The sequence below is a fragment of the Hippopotamus amphibius genome, chromosome 15, assembly GCF_030028045.1.
Source record: "Hippopotamus amphibius kiboko isolate mHipAmp2 chromosome 15, mHipAmp2.hap2, whole genome shotgun sequence".
Taxonomy (NCBI): Eukaryota; Metazoa; Chordata; class Mammalia; order Artiodactyla; family Hippopotamidae; genus Hippopotamus; species Hippopotamus amphibius.
In genome coordinates, this window is record NC_080200.1 from 10,629,886 (window position 1) to 10,648,689 (window position 18,804).

The 18,804-nt window shown below is 38.8% G+C and overlaps 1 protein-coding gene and 1 pseudogene across 1 annotated transcript; one reads left to right on the top strand and one right to left on the bottom strand.

The window, feature by feature from the left end:
• The first annotated feature begins 3,040 nt into the window (after window positions 1–3,040).
• On the top strand, window positions 3,041–3,979 carry LOC130836915 (olfactory receptor 7G2-like). Its single transcript, XM_057709571.1, has one exon. It carries the CDS (start codon window positions 3,041–3,043, stop codon window positions 3,977–3,979), a length of 939 nt encoding a protein of 312 aa, XP_057565554.1.
• Window positions 3,980–12,682: 8,703 nt separating this feature from the next.
• LOC130837515 (olfactory receptor 18-like) lies at window positions 12,683–13,612 on the bottom strand (annotated as a pseudogene).
• Window positions 13,613–18,804: the final 5,192 nt, after the last annotated feature.

The window sequence follows — 18,804 nt, forward strand, 5'->3', positions numbered from 1 at the left end:
TCTGGGCTATTATAAATAGTTCTGTTATGAATAAAGGTGTGTAAATATCTCTTTAACTTCATTTTTTAAATGCACCGGTTCCTCTCTGTCTTTCTTTTTTAATTGGGTATAATTGTTTTACAATGTTGTGTTAGTTTCTACTGTACAGCGAAGTGGAGTGCCCTTTGCTATATAGCAGGTTCTCATTTATTATCTAATTTATAAATATTAGTGCATAGAAGTCAACCCCAGTCCTCTCTTTCTTTAAGAATACTCTTTATACCCGTTTTAATCTTTCCAAATTTATTTTAAAATTGTATACAGTTTAATTCACTTCTTGTGTACTGTTCTTTAATTAATTAATTAATTAACTAATTGGCTAAGATGGGTCTTTGTTGGTGAGCCGGCTTTCACTAGTTGCGGTGAACGGGAACTAATCTTCATTGTGGTGCATTGGCTTCTCATTGTGGTGGCTTCTCTTGTTGCTGAGAACCGGTTCTAGGCCCACAGGCTTTAGTTGTTGTGGGAGGAGGGCTTAATAGTTGTCGCTCATGGACTCTAGAGCACAGGTTCAGCAGTTGTGGCGCACGGTCTTAATTGCTCTGCGGCATGTGGGATCTTCCTGGCCCAGGGCTCGAACCCATGTCACCTGCATTGGCAAGCGGATTCTTAACCACTGTGCCACCAGGGAAGCCCTGCTCTTTATATTTTAGCTCACTTATCGATTCTTAGAACCACCACCACACTCAGAATATAGAGCAGCTACATCACCCATCAATAAGCTACCTTGTGTTGCACTGTAGTCACACTTTCCTTTGTCTTTGTGAATCTCTGTGAGCCATTGATCTGTTCTGCATCCTCACAGTTTTATATTTCTCATAATATCATATAAATGGAATTCTACATATCCAATATTCATGAATACTTATAGTAGCTCTATTCATAACTGCCGAAAAACAAAACAACCAACATGTACTTCTGTGGATAACGCAGAAATAATGTGCTATATCATTATAATAGAAGAGAGCAATAAAAGGAATGTGGTATTGATACAGCCAACAACTTGTATAATTCTCAAAGACATTATACTGAACGAAAGAAATCCCATGCTAAAAGCAAACATTTATTTTGATATTCTTATCCTGGAGCGAATTGGTGATCTGATTCTTGGTTTGGTAGGTTGAGGTTTTCGGGATCAAATTCTTCCTGGACATTTAATGTTTGAATTGTGGACTTATTTTCATTACTATTTTTCCCTCCTCCTCTTTCCATTTATATTTTCATGCTTTATCATCTAACAGATTGACAGCTGCCCTTAACAAACACCGGTCCTGTAGCCTTGAGTTCACTCTGAGAACTAATCCATGCTGCTCAGTGATTCTGATTGTATAAAAAATCCAGCCACCAAACCATCATGTAGCTTGGTTCAGTGTTGCCTTGGAAGCTTCTTTTGAAACTTTCTGCTATTCTAAGTCCACAGTCATGGTCTCAGGCAGCATCCACCCTCTCGTGTTCACTCACTCCAATTTCTCAATAACAAAGCTCCACTGGACCCTTGGCTTTTAAATTTTTATATCTCTATGTCTTTTGTATTTTTCAGTTATTTTATGTGTTTGCAGCAAATGAGGTTAAGATGGTAAGGGGTGACATTACAATGCCATCTTGTCTCATGTTGGTTTTACTATATTAAGAAGTTGTAGGTTAACAAAATTCATATAGTAGCAGTGAACGATAGAGGGAATAAATTGATAGACACATGAAAATACTGAATTCTTTAAAGATGAAATTATTTTAATTAATATTAATGTGGAGTACTATCTCCACCTATTAGGTAATGGGTAAAATCTAAATAAACACACTTAGAGTATATCTGCCCACTAGTGTTTTGCCATGACATTGGAACCTCTTACAACTCTAAGAAAAATTAAGAGATGGACATGAGCAAGCACAGATGCCAAAAAGTGGATGGTGTACACTTGAGCCTCATAGGGTCAGAAAAACAGCCATCCTGAACTCCCTCCATGTGGAGCCTTGATCTTAAAGGTCTGCACTGTCCCAAGATCACAGTGAAAATGAATTTCTTGGTTAATGAGGAGCTTTGGAAATTGAATCTCTAGGGTTCAAGACTGCAGTCTGCTTGTGATCACCTCAATCAACAGTCCTTTCCCTGGAGAGAAGTAGCTCACTGGAGGTTCCTACCATAGACGATCATTCTTGCCCAGGAGCCAGGTGACTCGCTCAGCCAGGTCCTTCTCGTCCTAAGGACGGATCTTCCATATGGTACATGAAGATGTCAAGCATCTTTCCACTGATGTACCAGCCAGGTAACCTAATGTCCCTTTGTGAAGGTTAGGAAATGAGGGCAGATGTTTTCGTACAGGTTCATCCAGGGGAAGCTGGGAAGAGAATACATATATCAGATGATTAGAACCAAGTCTCCCTGCCTAACGTATGTCATCTTTACACTTTTTAAAAATTTTGCACCAATACTTAATCAGGTCTGATTTATTAATACCATACTCTTTACTATGACCATGACCTTTTCTTCTTGAGTAGAAATCTGCTTGTTCTAAAACAAGGTGATTTAAAAACTTTTTTTGTGATATTTCTTTGTGTGGAAGTGCAGAAAGGTTGGTAAAGTTCACTTATCTTTCCTGGTTCTTGACACATCTATGTATTATCTCTGATGTTCGGCCCTGAAGTTGCCAGGTACCCAGACAGAATCTTCACTGCCTCCCTAGTCGGTTTCTCTTTACAAAATTATCAAATCTTTTAAATAATCAGAAGAGCACAGATAGATAGCATACCTCAAAAATGCAACCAAGTCTTAAACCTTTCTAAAATTAATTGTTTGTGCTCTGAAATATCAGATTCAGGGTTTTTTTTTTTAAGGTTACAGAAAAAATGCATACAGAAGGCATTCCTTTTTTTTTCTCCCTTCATTTGTCTCCTTCCATTCCCCACATGGTGTTTGCCTCTTTTGATACTCCTTCTGCTTCTCTAAGGACTACAGACTTCACTGTCTTGTTATCACATCTTTTTCAGAAGATTCAACAACAACATGGAACCCAGGAACCGCACAGATGTTTCAGAATTTCTTCTCATGAGACTGACAGAGGATCCAGAACTGCAGGCCATCTTTTTCAGACTATTCCTGTCCATGTACCTGGTCACCATCCTGGGAAACCTTCTCATTGTCCTGGCTGTCATCTCTGACTCCCACCTCCACACACCCATGTACTTCTTTCTCTCCAATCTGTCCTTTACTGACATCTGTTTAAGCACAACCATGACCCCAAAGATCCTGGTGAACATCCAAGCGCAGAATCCGAGCATCACTTACACAGCCTGCCTCACCCAGATCTGCTTTGTCCTGACTTCTGTTTTATGGGAAAATTTCCTCCTTGGAGTCATGGCCTATGATCGCTATGTGGCTATTTGTCACCCACTGAGATACACAGTCATCATGAACCCCCGCCTCTGCTTCCAGCTGATTCTACTCTCCTTGTTCATTAGCATTGCAGATGCCCTGCTCCACAGTCTGATGGTGCTGCGACTGTCCTTTTGCACAGACCTCGGAATCCCCCTCTTCTTCTGTGAAGTTGTTCAGGTCATCAAACTTGCATGTTCTGATACCCTCATCAATAACATTCTGATATATTTTGCAGCTACTGTATTTGGTGGTATTCCCCTTTTGGGGATCGTTTTCTCTTATGTTCAAATTGTTTCCTCTGTTTTGAGAATGCCATCATCAGGCAGAAAGTATAAAGCTTTTTCTACCAGTGGGTCTCACCTCTCAGTTGTGTCTTTGTTTTATGGGACAGCTTTTGGGGTATATATTAGCTCTGCAGTTATTGACTCTTCCAGGAAGACTGCAGTGGCTTCACTGATGTACACTATGGTCACTCCCATGGTGAACCCCTTCATCTACAGCCTGAGGAACAGAGACATGAAGGGAGCTTTGAGGAAACTCATTGGCAGGGTACTTTCTTTTCTGTGATTGTGTCATCAGATTTGGGATGGGTTCACTGGAATGAATCAATGTAAAAGGAATACTAATGAGCTAGAGTACCTGACTCTTTCATCAATAGGTTCTTAAACCCCTAGATAACATGATGGCAAAGTGCACTTCAACTTAGGGTTAAAACCAGAAGTACTCTTTTTTTTTTCTTTAGCACTGTGATTTTTTTTTAAAGCTCTTTATTGGACTATAATTGCTTTACACTGTTGTGCCAGTTTCAGCTGTACAAAAAGTGACTCAGCTCTATTTATACATATATCCCCAAGTCCCCTCCCTCCCGCAACTCCTTCCCACCCTCCCTATCTCAGCCCTCCAAGTCATCACCCATCATTGAGTTGATCTCCCTGTGCTGTCCAACACGGCATTAGCAATCTATTTTACATTTGATAGCGTATATATGTCAATGCTACTCTCTCACTTTGTCCCAGCTTTCCCTTCACCCCCTACCCCATGTCCTCAAGTTCATTCTGTACATCTGCATCTTTATCCTTGCCCTGTCACTGGGTTCATCAGTACCATTTCTTTAGATTCCACATATATGAGTTAGCATATGGTATTTGTTTTTCTCTTTCTGGCTTACTTTGCTCTGTATGACAGACTCTAGGTCCATCCACCTCACTACAAATAACTCAATTTTATTCCTTTTTATGGCTGCATAATATTCCATTGTGTATATATGCCATATCTTCTTTATCCATTCATCTGTTGATGGGCATTTAGGTTTCTTCCATGTCCTGGCTGTTGCAAGTTGTGCTGCAATGAACATTGTGATACATGTATCTTTTTGGATTATGGTTTTCTCAGGGTATATGCCCAGGAGTAGGATTGCTGGGTCATATGGTAGTTCTACTTTTAGCTTTTTAAGGAACCTCCATACTGCTTTCCATAGTGGCTGTACCAATTTACATTCCCACCAACATAGCACTGTGATTTTTGACACATGACTTCTATTCTCTAAGAAAAGTTTCTTCAGTTAGGGTCCATAGAAACTGAATCTGAGGCAGAGGTTCATGGTATAGTAATTTTGTGGGGAATATTCTGAGCACAAAGGAAGTAGAAAAAGGTGGATAGGTCAGGGAAAGGATTTAAAGAAGTCTGTGTTCATGCAGAGGTAGATTCTGCCTGATTCCTCGGATAACACCATGTGAACACCTTGGATAACACCCTAGAGTTAAGCCTACTGTGAGATGTGGTGGCTGATCATCCACACCCCAGATCAGGAATCCTTGAGACGTGTCACTGGTAAATTGTACCTGTGTGGGGCAGCATTAGCATCTGTAACACTCAGCTTCATCTCGCATAAAATTTTTGTGATTAGATTATCTCAGTGGTTTGAATTGATTCTGGGATATTTGAAATTGATCAGTGAGGAAGTCTTTCTTCCTGATAAGAGAAAGTAATCCTGAGTTTAATATGCTCAAACAATAAAGGTCGTTATCTTCCATTACAAGGATTTCAGAGGTAGAAAACATGCAGCAGCAGGAGGGTAGAGATTCATTCTTTCCTCCATGAAGTGGCTTCATGCTAAGATGGATTCCCCTCGTGGATTGAGATGGCTGCAAAGATTCAGGCACCTTATCTAGACATGACTCCCAGAGAACAAAACCCAAAGAACAAAAGAAAAAACTCTGACTGTCCTTCCCTGGGCCTGAGGTGAATTGAGGGACTATTTACAATAGATATTTCCATGGCATCATCCATAAATTAAAAGTAATAACATCACTGAGAATAGGATCATATACCACCTACTTCATCTAATTCCATCTATAGGGGAAATGATTACTATGAGAACCTTACACTTACCGTTTGTAGTGTAATTACTGTTGGAAAGAGAGCCTTCGTAAGGACTAAAAACAGGACAATGCTTCAATAAAATTTAACTAGTGTAGTGTTCCATATCTTGCCTATATCCTTAACTCTTATAATCCTATTGTTTTCACTTAATTTTATCACTTGCTCCAGCAGTTAGATTTTTTTATTTATTGTTATATTTATCAGCCTTTTCCCTTAATGTGCATAATATAATAAAATAAATATTTGTTAGATAGGCAGGGCAAAGTTTGGTAACCTTCTTCTGGCATTGTTTTTCCTTTGAAATCTTCTCATTGGCTTATTTATGACAGTATCTGAGTTGTTACTTCTCTCCTTAGTCATTTATATTGCTTTGTTTCTCACACATCTCTAGTGGGAGTCCACATAGAGAAATATCATTGAATAAAATTAGTTGTATTATTAATGTCTTACCGGATTGGATGGAGACTTAGGGCTTTCATGGAAAATTTTTAAATGTGTTTATTCTATGAAGAACTGCTTTTCTTTGACAAGGAGATGCTGAAAATAAGACAAGAGGAGAAAGAGAAGCTGGCAAGGTAGACAGGATCACTTTCCCCAGAAGAACAGAAACAATGGGCTATCAGTAAGAATCATCTCTGTGGGTGAGGAGGTGAAAACAGTGGAGCTGTCAAGAGAAAATCAAGGGGGACTTCCCTGGTGGTCCAGTGTGTAAGACTCCACACTCTCAATGCAGGGGACCTGGGTTCGATCCTTGGTCCTCCATGATGCCATAACTAAGAGTTCACATGTCGCAACTAAGAAGCCCGCATGCCGCAATGAAGATCCCATGAGCCACAACTAGGACCCAGTGCAGCCAAAATTAAGTAATTCATAATTAATTAGTTAATTAATTAAAGAAAGAATCAAGTAAGTGGGTGAAGAACCTTCTGTTCATTGGAGGTCGAGGGATGGTTTTATTTTCAGCACCAAAACTGGGAAACAGCTCCCTGACTGGCACTTAAGCAGAGCTTCCTCCATTCCTGTCCTCCAAACAGCTGCAGGGATGAATCACCTGAGATCTTTGTTCACACTGAGGTTTCTCTGACCTCCAGCAAGAACCATTGACTTTGAACTTTAGGGGGTGGCGATGTATGTAGTTCTGCAAAAGTAGTAACGAAAACCAAAAAACAAGCAAGCAAAAAAAGGAGTAACATAATAAGCATGCATGTACCTGACCTGAAATTTAAATAAAGCAATGTCATCATTAATATTTTTCTCATTATTGCACTTTGGAGATTTCATCGTGTTTGGGGGTGTGTCAGTAACTAATTAATTTCCAATATTCTGTATATCTACATTATGTTTGATGACTTCAAAATAGATATCCTTTATGATATTGATGGAAATTTTGTTTACTTGTAGCTAGCTTTCTGCTGTCATGAGTATATCTGAGCATTCTTTTATATTTCTTTTTTTAAATTAGTTAATTCATTCATTCATTTATTTTTAATTGGCTGCATTGTGTCTTTGTTGCTGTGCCTGGGCTTTCTCTAGTTGTGGTGAGCAGGGGCTACTCTTTGCGGTGATGCACGGGCTTCTCATTGCAGTGGCTTCTCTTGCTGCAGAGCACAGGCTCTAGGCATGCAGCCTTCAGTAGTTGTTACACATGGGCTTAGTTGCCCCATGGCATGTGGGATCTTCCCGGATCAGGGATCGAACCCATGTCCCCTGCATTGGCAGGCAGATTCTTAACCACTGCACCACCAGAGAAGTCCGTATGTTTCTCATGGAAGAATGAGAGGGGATCCATATCATCTTCAGTGCATTTTCACTTATAGTAACAACTTACTGGGTATAGAAATTGTTTCATCAACTGACATACCTCTTACATAGTTGGGAGTCTTTTGATCTTCCTTTCTGTTAAATATCTAACTGTGATAGATCTACTGAGTTGTTTATTCTTTTCTCACTAATTCATACAAGTTCTTTACATAATCAGGGTATTAGTGCTAGTTATATGCATTGCAAATTTCTTCTTTAAGTGTATGACTTCTTTTTGGATATCCTCTACAGTTTTGCTTCAGATGGACACAACTGCTTCATTTTAATTGTGTAGTTTGTCAATACTTTCTATAACATAATGGCTTGTACCCAAAGGTCTTTTTGTCCTTTTTTTTTTTGGCTGCGTTGGGTCTTTGTCATTATGTGCTGGCTTTCTCTAGTTGCGGTGAGTGGGGGCTACTCTTCATTGCAGTGCACAGGCGGCATTCAGGCTCAGTAGTTGTGGCGCACGGGCTTAGTTTCTCCTTGGCATGTGGGATCTGCCTGGACCAGAATTTGAACCCATGTCCCCTGCATTGGCAGGCGGACTCTTAACCACTGTGCCACCAGCGAAGTCCCTACCTAATAGATCTTGTTTATGAAACCCATAGTACTTCAGTCCGAACTCTCAATATTGGCTTTTACATTTGAAGCATAACCCCTCCTGGAATTTAGTTTTCCCTTTCACGTGAAGCAGGATCCAAATTCACTTCTATGTCTCTGCATGAACTGCTCATTTATGTATCTTCTTATCAATAGGTCTTGTATTTATGTATTTTTTAATGTGTAACAGTCCATTTATTTCCAATTGTTAGTTCCCTATTATAATATTTCAATTTCAAATCTGATCCCTTCTCTTATGAAATTCACATTTCTAGGAAAACTTAATTAGACCGTAGGTGACTTAGTTTTCTAACCTGGGAAAAGGAAAATTGTTTAATAGAGTAGTACCATGTTCATTTTTTTGTTTTGCTTTTTCTGATCTGTTTTTATTTATATATTTTAATTTTATTGGAGTATAGTTGATTTACTATATTATGTTAGTTTCAGATGTATTACAGCAAAGTGATTCAGTTATACATATACATATATTCTTTATTTTTTAGATTCTTTTCTCATACAGATTATCACAGAATTTTGAGCAGAGTTCCCTGTACTATACTGTAGATGCTTGTTGGTTATTTATCTTATATATAGTAATGTGTGTATGTTCATCCCAAGCTCCTGATTTGTCCCTCGTTACCACATTTCCCCTTTGGTAACCATAAGTTTATTTTCAATATCTGTAAGTCTGTTTTTGTCTTACAAATAAGTTCATTTGTATCTTTATTTTAAAAATTATATTCCATATATGAGTGATATGATATTTGTCTGTGTCTGACCTACTTCACTTAGTATGATAATCTCTAGGTCCATTCATGTTGCTGCAAATGGCATTATTTCATTCTTTTTTATGACTGAGTAATAGTCCATTATATATATGTACCACATCTCCATTTTAAAAAATATTATGGGAGTATAGTTGATTTACAAAGTTGTGTTAGTTTCAGGTGTACAGCAAAGTGAACCAGTTATATGTATACATATAACCACTCTTTTTTTTTTTTAGATTCTTTTCCCACATAGGCCATTATAGAATAGTGAGTAGAGTGCCTTGTGCTGTACAGCAGGTTCTTCTTAGTTATCTATGTACCACATTTTCTTTATCCACTCTTCTGTCAATGGACATTTAGGTTGCTTCCATGTCTTGGCTATTGTAAATAGTGCTGCAATGAACATTGGGTTGCATGTATCTTTCCAGTTTATAGTTTTCTCTGGATATATGCCCAGGAACAGGATTGCTGGATCATGTGATAGTTCTAGTTTTAGTTTTTTAAGGAACCTCCATACTGTTCTCCATAGTGGCAGTACCAGTTTACATTCCCACCAACAGCCTAGGAGTATTACCTTTTCTCCACACCCTCCCCAGCATTTATTGTTTGTAGATTTTTTTGGATGATGGCCATTCTGACTGGTGTGAGGTGATACCTCATTGTAGTTTTGATTTGCATTTTCTAATAATTAGTGATGTTAAGCATCTTTCCATGTGCTTTTTGGCCATCTGTATGTCTTCTTTGGAGAAATACCTATTTAAATCTTCTGCCTCTTTTTTGATTAGGTTGTTTGTTTGTTTTATATTGAGCTGCATGAGCTATTCGTATACTTTGGAGACTAATCCCTCGCCAATTACTTCATTGCAAATATTTTCTCCTATTCTGAGGGTTGTCTTTTTGTTTTGTTTCGACATCTTCTTATATTCTCTTTTTAGATGTCCAACTGAGAAATTTCTATCCTCATTTTTATCCATTTGTTATTTGTGAAACTTATAAACCCACCGTTTATTTTGTGACTTAATCTTGTGCATACTATTAGATGGGAAAAAACTAGATCATGCTGAGTATTCATACTAACAGAAATAAACTAACTGTTGCTTATGTCAGGAGTTTATAGAGCTCTCTCTCTAAGGTCCAGTGGTCCAGGGAAGAAGGGAAATGGTGGATGTATGTATTAAAAAATACCTTCAACTTTTCAAAACTCATGCAAGGGCAGAGGTGTAGTAAGGAATTTGGCCCCACCCAAAGAGAGATATGGCCTTTTATCCCAGCTCCTGGGAGGTAATCATTAAATGCTTGAAATTTCCATAGTGATAGGTGTGATTGGTTATTCATGGTGGGTAATGTGGACAATACCTGACAGATTATGCTAATGAGATGACTGAAGATGGGGGCTAGCCATGCAAAATACAAACCGTTGAAGGTTTGGAGCTTTGGGCAAAATGACATTAACTCAGCCTCTGGGGAGGGAAACCGGAAACTGAATTCAACCATATGGGCAACAATGTAACTAATCATGTTTATGTTATGAAGCCTCTATAAAAATTCTAGACACTGAAGCTCAGATCAGCTATCTAGTTAGCAATATTCTTTTTCTGTATTGTCACACATTTTAGCTAAGAAGAGGTAATGGATCTGGACTCCACTGAGAGAGGGCAACAAGAACCTCACCTATGAAAATTTCAGGTACAGCCCTATGTGTATCTTCCTATGTCTGGTTCTAATTTGTATCCTTCAGCTATAATAAAACTATTATCATAGGTATAGAACTCTCCTGAGTTCTGTGAGTCATTCTAGTGCATTATTGAACCCAAGGGAGTCTCCTCAATTTGAATATTCTAGAGAATTACTGAATATAAGGAAACTCCCGGCTTGTAGCCAACTGGCCTGAGTAAGGGTGGCCATGGGAATCCTTGAACTTGTAGCTGGTGTCTGAGATGAGAACAATCCTCTGAGGTGTGTACCCAAGACTTTGTGATTTGGCAAACTGTAGCAAGGCAGGGGCTGGAAAAAGTCAAGCCAAGTTGAAGCCCATCAAAGTCTTCTGAAAACCACTAGGGAGCTGTGGAGCTAGGATGTTCCCTTAGAACATCCTGGAATTGGGGCAAAGGAGCCAAATGCTTACACACCCACATCATACAGTCATCAGATGTGGGCTGCCTGGTGGCTCTCTGAGCTGAGGCAGATCCCTCTAGGAGTTGACTGCAAAGGGCTGAGTAACACCCAACATTGGTGCAATGTCCCTTATTCTGAAAGTAGATATTTTTTTGTGTGGTAAAATAAAGTAACATAAAATTTACCAGTTTAGGGACTTCCCTGGTGGTACAGTGGTAAAAGAATCCACCTTCCAATAAGTGCAGGGGATGCGGGTTCAATCCCTGGCCAGGGAACTAAGCCCCCACATGCCATAGGGCAACTAAGCCCGCACTCCACAACTACTGAGCTCACACACCTCAACTGGAAAGTCAGCATGCCACAAACTACAGAGCCCACGTGCCCTGGAGCCCACATGCCACAACTAGAGAGGAGCACGCACGCTACCGCAACTAGAGAGAAGCCCACGCACAGCGAAAGATCCCACATGCCTCAGTGAAGATCCCACGTGCCACAGCTAAGACCCCATGCAGCCAATTAATTAATTAATTTAAAGAATTACCATCTTAACAATTTTCAAGTGTACAGTTCAGTTGCCCTAAGTATATTCATATTGTTTTGCAACCATCACCACTATCCATCTGCAAAACGTTTTCACCTTGCAGAACGTTTTCACCTTCCTCATCTGAAACTCTGTCCCCCATTAAACACTCACTCCACATTCCTCCTCCCAAAGCCTCTGGCCACCACGATTCTAATGTCTGTCTGCATGTGTTTGACTACTTTAGGTATCTCATATAAGTGGAATCTTTCAATTTTTGTTCTTTATGTCTGGCTACATAATATGATGGGGGATGTAGTTGATGGAATGGGAAGCATTATCAGAAAACTTAGGAGTCAACTTTGCTTTGGTATGTACTCTTCCATCTACTACTTAGGAAGCATACACTGTAGGTTTCCTAGGAAAGTCCCAGTTGAAAACTCAGTATTAATAGTATCTCACTTCAATTTCAAAATACCCTGGTTTGGACAGGAAATTAGTTATCCTATTTGCTCAAAAATCTGGCCAAGACCATAAACAAACAAAAATATACTAAATATCTTGGTCCTTAAGGTTGGGTCTAGATGCTCATATCAAGAAGTGGGCGGGGGGGAGTCAAGGAAGGGAGGGAATATGGGGATATGTGTATAAAAACAGATGATTGAACCTGGTGTACCCCCCCCCCCAAAAAAAAAGAAGTGGGCAAAAAAAAATCATAGGAAAAGTATAGAAACAACAAAAAGAAAGAGAGAGCTATGATTATTTTGCAATGATAGAAACAAAACTGCCTGTGAACAAGGGTCCTGGATAACGTATACAAAAAGTGAGATTGGTATAGTGATGTGCTGTGCAAAATCCAGATGGGACTATGACTTAAGCAGGGAGTCCAAAATAACTTCCCATTTCCATTAAAGCTATTCTAAGAGGAAAAACTGTGTAAACAGAAAGGAGAGAGCCAGAAAGGTACATCTACACTATGTGACTGCAGAGTCAGAATTTCTTGTTTCACATATTTGATTTTACTGCCTTTGCCAGTCTTATGAACAACAACAACAAAAAAGTTGGCACGGAGTGTTGAGATTAGGCTATTCTGCTGATAATCCCCCATAGGGAACTCTTGATGTCCCTGTTCCTCAGGCTGTAGATGAAGGGGTTCAGCATGGGGGTGACCACAGTGTACATCACTGAGGCCATTGCACCCTTCCTGGGTAAAGATGAGACAGCTGAGCTGAGGTACACCCCAATGCCTGTTCCATAAAATAAGCAAACAACTGACAGGTGAGAGCTACAGATAGAGAAGGTTCTGTACTTACCACCTGATGATGAGACTCTCAGAATGGAGGAAATAATTCGAGTATAAGAGTAAAGGATACCTTAGAGTGGAATTCCAGCCAAGACAATACCAATAAAATAGATTAATATGATGTTGGTGGAGGTGTCAGAACAGGCAAGGTTGAGGAGTTGAGAAAGTTCACAAAAGAAATGAGAGACTTCCACATCTGCACAGAAGGTAAGAGGTGACATCATCAAGTAATGCAGCTGGGAGTTAAAAAGGCTGATGGAAAATGACACCAAAACCAACAAGGCACAGGTGCGGGGGTTCATGATAACCAGGTAGTGTAGGAGGTGACAAATGGCCACCAACCGGTCATAGGCCATCACTGTCAGAAGTGGACTCTCCAAACATGCAAAAAGAGGAAAAAGGTCACCTGAGCTAGGCACCCTGCATAGGTGATGGATTTGCTGTGTGTCTGGAGGGTTCGCTAGCATCTTAGGGGTGGTTGTGGTGCTGATATTGACATCCGTCAAGGACAGATTGGAAAGGAAGAAGTACATGGGGGTGTGGAGGTGGGAATCAGAGCTGACAGCCAGGATGATGAGTGGGTTCCCAAGCACGGTCACCAGGTACATGAACAGGAAGAGCCCAAAGAGGAGGGGCTGCAGGTCTGGATCATCTGAGAGGCTCAGGAGGAGGAATTCTGTGGCGTGTGTAAGATTCTGTGGTTCCATGTAGATATGGCACCTTTTGAAAAAGAAGAGAGTGTTGAATAAACAACAGAAATGTAGAGACACATTTGTGTCCATATTTTGGATGTGAGCAACTCACAAATAAAGTGTTGATGCTTGAGGACTATGACCCCAGTTCCTTCAGCAATATTTCTCAGTGTGAGCACATCTTTATCGATGCCCAAAATATTCACTTGTTTCCTTATACACCATTTTAGACACATGGGGCCAGAGAATATTAGAGAAGTAAGGACATTTTGAGAGAACAAATTCAAGAACAAAATAAAACATCTGCCCCCTACTTTTGAAAGAAACATATGGAATAAAAAGTATTCTTCTCTTAAAAAAATTATTCTAATAAAGGACACTAAATAGCACTCAAGTGTACTGTATCTTATCCAAATGCAGTACAAGAAGTTCCCTTGATTTGCACTGTAGTCCTAAAGAGCTAAAACCACACTCTCTGAATTCTAAATTAAAATCAAATGTTTACAATTAAATAGCATTTCTATATGCTAATTAATTTCCAGGGTTTTTCATCTTTATTTGGTTTTATGGTATCCATCTTCCATGGAGATAAAGTGCTCACTCAAATGTGTGGGTTGTCTGGTCAAGTCTCTTCAATATAACTCAAATATAAATATTTGGCCTTGGTGGACTTCACATTTTGATAAATATATTTCTGTTAAAAGCATAAAATCATATGGCATCCATGATCCTGAAGATAGTGTTAATATCTGATGCACCAATGATTAAGTAATAATTATATTTTAATAAATACTTTGAACTTTTTTCATCTTTGTAAAGTTTTTTCTCAGCACTATACACTCTCAGAGAAAGGTCTGAGACTGAGTTTGCATTTTGCTGTTTTTGTTTGTAGGAATAGGGAAAATTTCTTAAATATATCTCTACTCCTAAACATTTGTACAGGGTTGATGTCTCATCAAATCCAACCCTCTTATGAACAGCTGAAAAATTTAAGACCAAAGCCCAGTCTTGAATCCTAAATTGGTTTTCTTATGCCAGCTTAAGAGCTTTTCAAGTCATTCTTTCTTATTGAGGAAACACGTTTCTCCTATACTGAACTCCCTGAAGGCAACTCAGGTTTTCATTTCTCCTGACAGATCAACACATGATGTAATTTGGAAAAATCAAAAGGGAAAAAAACCCAAAGACTAATATCACAAACACCTGGGTAGTTTGTGCATCTGTAAAATGGGTATATTCATTGAAATGAATTTACAAGGTTGCTGTAAAAAATTAAAGTACTTAAACAGTGGTTATCAGGGCTAGCAGATCATTATAACTACCTTTATTTCTCTCAAACTTTAACTATGGACTGGCCACAGCCTAGAATCAATCAGATCAGAATCTCTACCCATAATTCCTTTGGGCAAACTAACATATAGCCAGGGCAGAGAACCATTGCCAGGCAATTAATAAATGTTGCATTAATGTTATTAATACCATTAGTACCCACTACCTATATTAAAATATAAGTATTTATAACAGTTGCTTTAGAACTCATATTTATTACTGATAAAAATAGAGGGGATTTTCTTGTCCTTGCATGGTCTTATTTCTCTGCATTTCAATGTTTCCCAAAGTAAAAACATCATGGATTTGGTAGATGCATTTTCCTTCCAATGTTTCTATAATATTAGTATTGATTTAAGTATTCACAAGCAGTTTTCTTGAAGACTTAACTAGATACTGTCTATCATAGATTAGTTCCTATTTACCACAGTATTGCATTTTAAATCTCTCCATGAAATACATACATCTATTTTAACACATAATATGATGCATAATATTACTTGAGGGATACATTTTATTTTCTTTTTCCATTTTTTATTATGACATAGCTAAGAAAATTCTTGCACCCCTCTCTGTATTACACAAGTGAGAATTCCCAAATGATATATGTAACCAAGATCCTTGTTTGAGTTTTAAAAATTGAAACATGTGCAATTTTCCTATTAATTCCCTATCTTGTTTTCCTGATGCAAAATCAGACAAAAGCAAGTTCATGCTCTGATTGTCAAGGTATAAAATTAGAAAGATCCTTGAAGTCTGACTAGCAATAATCTTTTTAGGAAAGATCCCTATAGAAATTCCCATCTTGTATAGGGAATGATATTTCCATAATTTAGATTTACAAAATGGGTTGGAAAATGCATTACTATTCACAGAAGACCCTATCATCAATAATATTCATACAATAAAGGCTGCTGCAAACCATTTAGTCCATTTGTTAATTCACAAACTCACCAAATCCCAGTGGAAGGAATCCATAGTTCTACTTCCATTTGCTCATGGGACTAAAATATGTTTCAAAACAAAAAATATTCATTCCACCCTGGTGGGACAGAGCCCTGGGGTGAGAATCAGGAGGACTTTGTCTGAGTCCCATCACCCACCAAATGTGGAGTGTGTGTAACTCTCTCCACCTTTCCATGCTGGTATCCTTTATATGAAAGTAGGGCCAATAACACCCATTTGTAGGACATGTGGGTTGTCAAGGAAGGGAAAATTTCCCCTCTACCCATCTTGAGTTCTTGTGACTGGACTAATAATAAAGCTGACACAGGACAGATAAACAGGAGAAAAAAGAAACAAATTTTAATTCGTGCCCTTGGAGGTCTCATAGAAATGGAACTTAAGGAGTGGCCAAAGCAGGCAGCTTCTATCCTTTTTAGATAAAGAAACAATAGGTTTGTAAGAAATTGACAGGACAAATAAACTTAGACATTGAGTGCTTCATTAGTGAAGATTCTGAACAGTTTGAGCTTGGGGTGGTAAATTGAAGCGATAACAAGTTTTGTTTATATAGGCATCTAGGCTCTAAATTCCCTATCTCTGACAACAAGGGTGTTCTTCTTTCTCTAGATACAGAAGTGTTCATTTCATATGAGAGATTTTCCTGCTTCTCAGGGAGACAGATGAGAGTCAGAGTTTCCTTCTTGCATGGGCTTCTTCCCAAGCAACTTCAATTCCAACTGATCAATATATCATTGCAGCATGTTTTGTGGTGACCCCTCCTGATCCCCAATAGTGGCATCTAAGAGACATCAGCACTTAATAAATATTCAGTCATGACTTTAAAATCAGAATTTGAATCATTATTGGAGCAGTCAGGTATTGATGAACTACAATCCTAATAAAGGTTTAATGATATATTCTATTATAATTTTTTCTTTAAGAACTTTTATTGAGATATATTGACATACAATAAACTGCATACATTTAAAATGTACAATTTGATATTTTTTTCTTATTAGTAATGTATATATGGCAACTCCAATCTCCCAACTCATCCCACCCCAACCCCCTGCCCCCCACCTTCCCCCCACTTGGTGTCCATATGTTTGTTCTCTACATCTGTGTGTTATATTCTATTATACGTGGGAGAAGCAGAAGCCTATTGTGTCCCAGGAAATTCATTTACAGAATGAGTGGAAATCCTAAAATGTGTCTCAGTCCACACAATAAGGTTAACTTCCATTTTCCTTCCTTCCTTCCTTCACTTCCTTCCTTCCTTCCTTCCTTCCTTCCTTCCTTCCTTCCTCCCTCCCTCTCTCTATCTCTCTCACTTTCATTTCTATAATCCGCTACTTTTAAAATAATTGAATGTTTTAGATTCTATTAAATGGATAGATAGGTCCCTTAGAAACTGACACAGAGACATACAAGCACTGTTTCATCTTTTGTCTAGTCCTACAAGACATCACTGGAAGGAATGAAAGAGCAATCAGGAAAGTGCCAAGTGTGTGGAACCCTTATTGCCCACACTCTGTTTCTGAGAACCAAGGAAGGGTCTATCAATATCCAACAGAGAGTTTTGTTCTTGTAGCCTGTTCTGTGCCAAGCAAGGAGAAGCTCTGAGGAATCAGAAATAAATGAGCCTCAGTTGTTTCCCTCCAGGCATTCAGAATCCACTAGCATAAGAACAAAAGTAAAATGTTCTCTCAGGATCTAGGGAAAACCAAACCACAGATCACAGGATGTTTTAGTTGAGTAATTGGTACTTAAACTTAAGGATAACAACAATAATAAAAATACCTAAAATTTACTTTGCTTTAACGGTAATGCATCCATCACACATTTAGCCACATGCTTAGTATTCATTTTATTTCATTTTACTCAATGCAGTTGTATCAACTGGATGTCAATTTAGGTGACAACGTTGAAGATGAAAGATATTAAGAACTTGCTCAGTATCATTCAGATAATAAGTAGGGCAGGTAAGTTTCAAAATTAAATTGTGTGTGTCTGAGGCCCCTGCACTGAACTTGTTTACTGTTTCCCTATACTTCAGAGAGTTTAAGCAGAGGTTCAGAAGTCTCTTCCAAGCTTTCGAGGACATCCCTTTAAACTGTTTCTTGTTTCCTGCCTATCTTGTTTCCTGCCTAAGAATACAAACTAACATCCTGACTCTCTACTCCCTTAGAAATCAAGAGAGTATAAATTACAAGAATAAAAGAGCAAGTGGACAGGGAAGTAAAAACCTAGAGCAGGTTCAAGAGAGAGAACTGCCTTGAATTATTATGAGCTGATTCTTTCTGGGATCCCTGCCTTCAACTCAGCCTTCCTTCCTGTAGTTGCAGTAGCAGGTGTCACCACTGCTTTCTGCTGTGTTCTACCATGAAACGCCAAATGGAAAAGCATAGTGAGCAGGGGGGTTCTCTGTCTGAGAGGAAAAGAGAGTTTTCTCCTTGCTGTTTTCCTTTGTAGTGGCTAGGAAAAACATCTTAAATGTGTCTCAAATCCTAAACATTTGTGAAAGGTTGATTTCTCATCAAATCCAACCCTCTTATAAACAGTTGAGAAATTCAGGACCAATGCCATGTCTCAAACACTACGTTGGCATTCTTATGCCAGCTCAAGAGCTTTTCAAGTCATTATTTCCTTATAGAGAGTTTGCATTTCTCCTAAATTCAGTTCCTTGAAGGCAGGTTGAGTTAGCAGGAGAGAATACTGTCTAGGTGCCCTTTGAATGGAGTTTCACTGTCTCATTCAAATTTGACTTTACCCCTTTTCTACCCCAGGACCTGATTAAATTTACATTCAACCCTCATCCATCAATCCACTCATCCATCCATCCACCCACTTATCCATCCATTTATCCATCCATCCATCCATCCATCCATCCATCCATCCATCCATCCACTCATCCATTCATTTATCCATCCATC

Coding starts and splice junctions, on each gene's coding strand:
- LOC130836915 (XM_057709571.1), top strand. CDS start 3,041: ATGGAACCCAGGAACCGCACAGATGTTTCAGAATTTCTTCTCATGAGA.